We start from the raw sequence: 5,110 nt of genomic DNA on the forward strand, positions 1-5,110 counted from the left end.
CAACCTGCGAACCCGGGTCCACAGTCAACCACTCAGCTGAGAACGGCTGCCAACAGTATGATTAACCCACTGTTAGAATGTGCATAGCGCTGCCCAGCATTTACCGATGGAATTCATTTTATTTAATCAAGTGTTGAGAACAAACTCGAGTGACCTCTTCACATATAGACAGTGCACGCGATGTGTTTATTTACATTAATTTGTCTGGAATATCCATGTAATTTTCTTACATGTCATAAGATCCGCTTGTACCTGAAGATCGCTATACCACAGAAGTATGTATACGTTAAGTCGCATCGAAATACCACATGATTCCTACGTCGAGCTCTCTCATCAAAGCTCGAAATCGGGAAGCGATTGGTCACCTCGTTACAACGGTCATGCCCCGCGTCAGAAAATATTATGTTAGTAAGCTCATGATGTCTATTTAGTCATGGTAGTGACCTCGTCCCAACCGAAACCGATTGAGTCTTTATGCAAGTGTGTTCAGAGCCTGTGAGGTGTTTCGCGTGAATGACCCACACACGTTCTTGACAAGATTATGGTCACTCCTTCGAATATTTCTCTTGTGTGTGTGTTGGGTTTTTATTTTTAATTTTTTTAAGGTTTTTATTTAGACAGAGTTTGATGTCGAAGCTACGACGCAAGTTTATACAGCAACATTTTGGCAGTGTGAAAAGCAACGAGTTGGAGAAGGCTGGCCAATGACTGTACATTCGATAATGTCATTGGAAGCAACTCGGAATATGCGAGCTCGATATTGATGTTAGAAGCTAACAAGTACACTTACTTGCTATTCCCCCCTTTGAAGACACGGATATGTTATTTCGGATTTCGAATGTAACAAATCGCTCACCGTATAAAAGTTTTTAGATGTTATATTTTGTTGTCCTTCAGGTTTCAATTTTCCCGGAGTAGTTGGATGAACTTCCGTGCGCACGAGACCGCTACATACACAGACATCCTGGACAGTGATGAACTGTGTCTGAATGGTCTGAAACACTGATCACCGTACGAGCCATTACAAGCCCGGAGCAAATTTTAACCTTGACCGTGTCGGTTACCGGTTTGTCACTCCGAAGTGGTGTTATAAAAATAAACCCATCTTACATGGGTAGCGTAAATATGCAAGTTAGACAGATTGTGGGCATGACGTCAGTCTTCTGTTTGATTTGCCCAATTAGGAATATTAATGAATTACTGCTTTACTGGGCGTGGTGAGCAGTACTTTGGTGTTGGATTGTACGAAGCTTTTCAGAGAACGCAAAAAAAATTTGCATTACCCTAGCTAGCATCAAGCAAAACCTCATCTGCCTGTTATCTATGAATTCACACATGTTAGCTTAAGGTAAGTGTAGTTTCTGTATGGAAATCTGAGGGCTTTTTGAAAAGTTGGAGCGAAATTCGGAGATTGGGTTTCCAGTGACACCATTCAATTCCTCACCGCGCTTCCCTCATATGCGGGTAAGAATGTGCCCCTCCAATGTGTCAGGGAAATGCCGCTGATGCTTTATCGAGAGCTAAAAGTTTGATTGCCCCTCCGGGATATTCACAAAACAATATTTTTTTACCGGCTCAGCTATCTCACCAAATATTACCATTCTGATGTAACGCTATTTACCGTGACCTACATGCCTAGCAAATCTCACAAGAAAACATTGTGTTGGTTTGTACGTAGGATCTCCATTGTCACGTAACTGCTTCGAGACTGCTTGGATTTTCAAGTGCTTTCCTAAGTTGTATGCCAATCGAATCTCATTTTGCCAAGACCTACACGCAAACAAGTTAAAATTCAAACGTTATCCTAGGTTTCATTTGGCACCGTTTCCTGAGTATATGACAACTGACTTCACACAGTACTCTTCAAATCGACGTCATGTTATTTTGTGGAGTAAACTGTTGCATTCGGATTAATTTTAAGCCCAAATTAACGATCAATTTGGTGAAGATGGACTTACACCGTCATCACCTAGGCGATGTCTCCGACAAAATTACTCTTTTAGAGACGTTTTTGCACGGCAATCAGTAAACAAGCTTGCACTCAAAAGATGTATGCGTCTGTCCTGAATGCCCAAAAAGCACATCAACTTTTATCTTCTTACTGTATGTGATCGATACGTTGGTTTAGGGAGTCGAGCTGAAAGCCGAATACTGATCAGATTGTGGATACATTCCAGAGATGCTGCGTTGACCGAATAAGCATGCTGTTAGAAGGACTTTCGCATAGGAATTTTCCCTTTGTTGGTGATACTTAGAGGATCATTCGTTCATATATATTCTTGACCAACTGAGGAGTCGATCGACGCAACCAGTGCAAACACTCTGAAGGATTTGTAAGTTTTGAGAAATTAGGCCTCAAATATGATTGCCTCCCTTTCGAATCGAATCCATTCTGCAATAGTGACCATTAGTTGCATGGTACAGGATCTCAGGCGAATGTAGACCATATCTCTCATCTAACTCCTTCTCATTTTCAGTAAGACTAAACTGAGTATCCTTTTTGCCAGCTTGCAGTTAGTGACTGAGAAATAAAACGTTAATATTTCATGAATGCAAATCAGAAGATGAGTGTGGAAATTCCAAGCCAACCGAAACATGCTATCATACTAGCGTGACCTTGTCGCCAAGGTCACATTAAACTGGCCACTTGCGCTTCGCCAGATCGTTGCAGAGAATGAAAACCGACAAGCCCCGTGTTTCGTAAACCCTAAGTGCATTGAATAATTGAGTTTGGTGGCAAACCTTGCAAAGTCGGATGTCTTCCTGGAAAGTACAGAAGCATGGAAAATCGTACATATTCCACCTGCAACCCGGAGAGTACATGTACGCTGCCGGACATAGCACAAGCACAGGATAACAAGTATCGTCGCTTGCTGAAAAGTTAGCTACAGAACCCATCGTTTCTATGTATCTTCTAACCAGTTACAGGCATAGGCTTTGTCCAAGTTTTGTACTATGACCTTAATTCAGAGCTAACTTCTTCGAGTGATAAATGCTCCTACGGAGTTCGGTAAAGGATCCAGCGGAAATTCGACAGCTAATCACGTGACGTCACGTAGCATGCTCGGCATTAAACTTACGGCTAATTCCAGTTTAGGTACTGTCTACACAGTGTTACGTAACCCCCATAATAGTGGAACAAATGCTCTGCATGGATATTTGGAGACGCAAATTATGTGAGCTTCATGATTTATTCATTACTACCTCAAATATCGCTTGATCTTTTCACGAACATTGTCACGTACAACTTCTAGGGTCCTGGATGTGCGCTTCTGAACGCTATATCAGACGGGCTGGAACATCAGCCAAGTATACTACTGGACTGGTCCATTGGTTTACCAATTCTCCTCAATCTAAGGTGCTTCACATGACAAAAGATTCGGTCGTAGAATTGTCGACCCGAAAAGTCAGTCAACACATTTGATTACATAATATGTTTTGTTTGACCAAAGAATGAGCGTCACTGTGTTCCGATCGAGAGCTGATCATATACAACCGTTCAACCACTCGTGGTCGAAAGACTAAGCGTCCAATTTCTCAAACTAAGGTCGCGGGTTCGACAAATTTTGAGTTGAATAAGTGACTCGGGAACTTCCAGCACGTGAAATAATTCTGATAGGGGGAACTAGAAAATCTTACCCTGGAAGTCCTCTTGCGACTTTTTTTAGAGACACTTACTTATGAGTTTGGAGTGTTAACATTCTTGGCCACTAGGTCTACCGATGATACTGTGTCACCTGACTTACCATTTGAAGTATTTGGTATCTAAACTTTGGAAGCTGGTGTCTGGTGCTGCGTAAGTGTTCTGTCATGTTCATGTAATCATAAAAGAACTAACTTCTTACTACTGTACCCTTCGATTCGATTGTGATTGATGGTGTGGCCTGATAAGCCATCGCTTAGCGCTATCAAACAACATCGCGACGAATCAAGCAAAGGTGCTTAAAACATATAATAGTTAGTGGCTTGAACCTCAGTTCTACATAGGACCAGAGGTCTCGTGAAAGAGCCACAAGAATTCACATTCAGAACATTTCCTGCTGAGCAAGAACGACTACAAAATGTGAGTGCAGATAAGCATTCGTTGCAGCATGGAGGAGCTGTATACCCACTCGAAATTTTCATGATATTCTCAAATGCTGGTGGTTTCCTTGGAAGAAGGTTCAATTATTTCATTGCAAAGATGTCTAAGAACTAGATCACAGTTAGATGATAAAACTTAAGTCACTAAACCAACCCACGGGCAAGACGGCCGCCTCAATCGAAACGGTTCAGGCTGTCTTACAAGTATGTGTGGTTCCATGATTGTAATTCAGCAGAGCTGTCTAGAACAGTATCATGGAATTGAATGAATTTGTCCATTTGTCTTTTGATTTCCTGACATCACATAAGTTGGTCCCTGTTTTGTCACTTCTGTGGCGGTTTCTGAGAGTGGAGCATCTGTTTCTTTAATTAGCCTGCCATCAGATTTTCTGCTTAGCCGTCCTAGTATTGCTTGCCATGGTTCTCCACACAGAGTAACACCCTGGTAGGCCGAATATTCTAATCTGGCGTAAGATTCTAATCTGGTAAGATGCCTCCTAAAATCCAGTGTTTTTGACAACTCAGTCTAGAGTTCCACTCGCGCAACCAGTGCCCAGGTGTACTGGTCGACCTTGATGACTATGATCAGCTCCCATTGCTTTGAGTAAAGCTCGTCTGTTTGTATTTTGATGTCCATGGGTCGGTTTTTTAAGCCGCCTTGAGCATCGGCCGGGCAGTTTGTGGACCAGTGTGCGGTCTCTTCCTCCTCTGTCGACAACTCCATTTTCTCCTAGAATGGAGCCGTCAATTCCAGTGTAAGACTTACAGTCCTGAACAGGAAATTCGCAGGACGACCGAGAGCAAATGAATCCAGAAAATGAACCACTCTTCGGATTCCATCTAAAGTTTCAATTTTGATGTTGAAAGCTCGCGTCGGACCCACATTTGCAGGTTGTGGATTCAGGGTTTTGTTTTACATCATTCTTGCATCTATTGCCTAAACAGAACTTCCCTAGATTATAGCGAGTGAAGCATCCAGTCGCTCAGTGAGATCACTCAATTTCCTGCCTTAAGTGTAGTCGAAATC

General features: G+C 42.3%; 1 protein-coding gene across 1 annotated transcript; it reads right to left on the reverse strand.

Moving 5' to 3' along the window:
• Window positions 1–4,609: 4,609 nt before the first annotated feature.
• T265_02274 (hypothetical protein) lies at window positions 4,610–4,807 on the reverse strand (the record flags this gene model as incomplete). Its single annotated transcript, XM_009166478.1, has 1 exon — window positions 4,610–4,807. A coding segment is annotated over one exon (198 nt), but the record flags the coding sequence as incomplete, so codon positions are not given.
• Window positions 4,808–5,110: the final 303 nt, after the last annotated feature.

The sequence above is a fragment of the Opisthorchis viverrini genome, assembly GCF_000715545.1.
Source record: "Opisthorchis viverrini unplaced genomic scaffold opera_v5_26, whole genome shotgun sequence".
NCBI classification, from domain to species: domain Eukaryota; kingdom Metazoa; phylum Platyhelminthes; class Trematoda; order Opisthorchiida; family Opisthorchiidae; genus Opisthorchis; species Opisthorchis viverrini.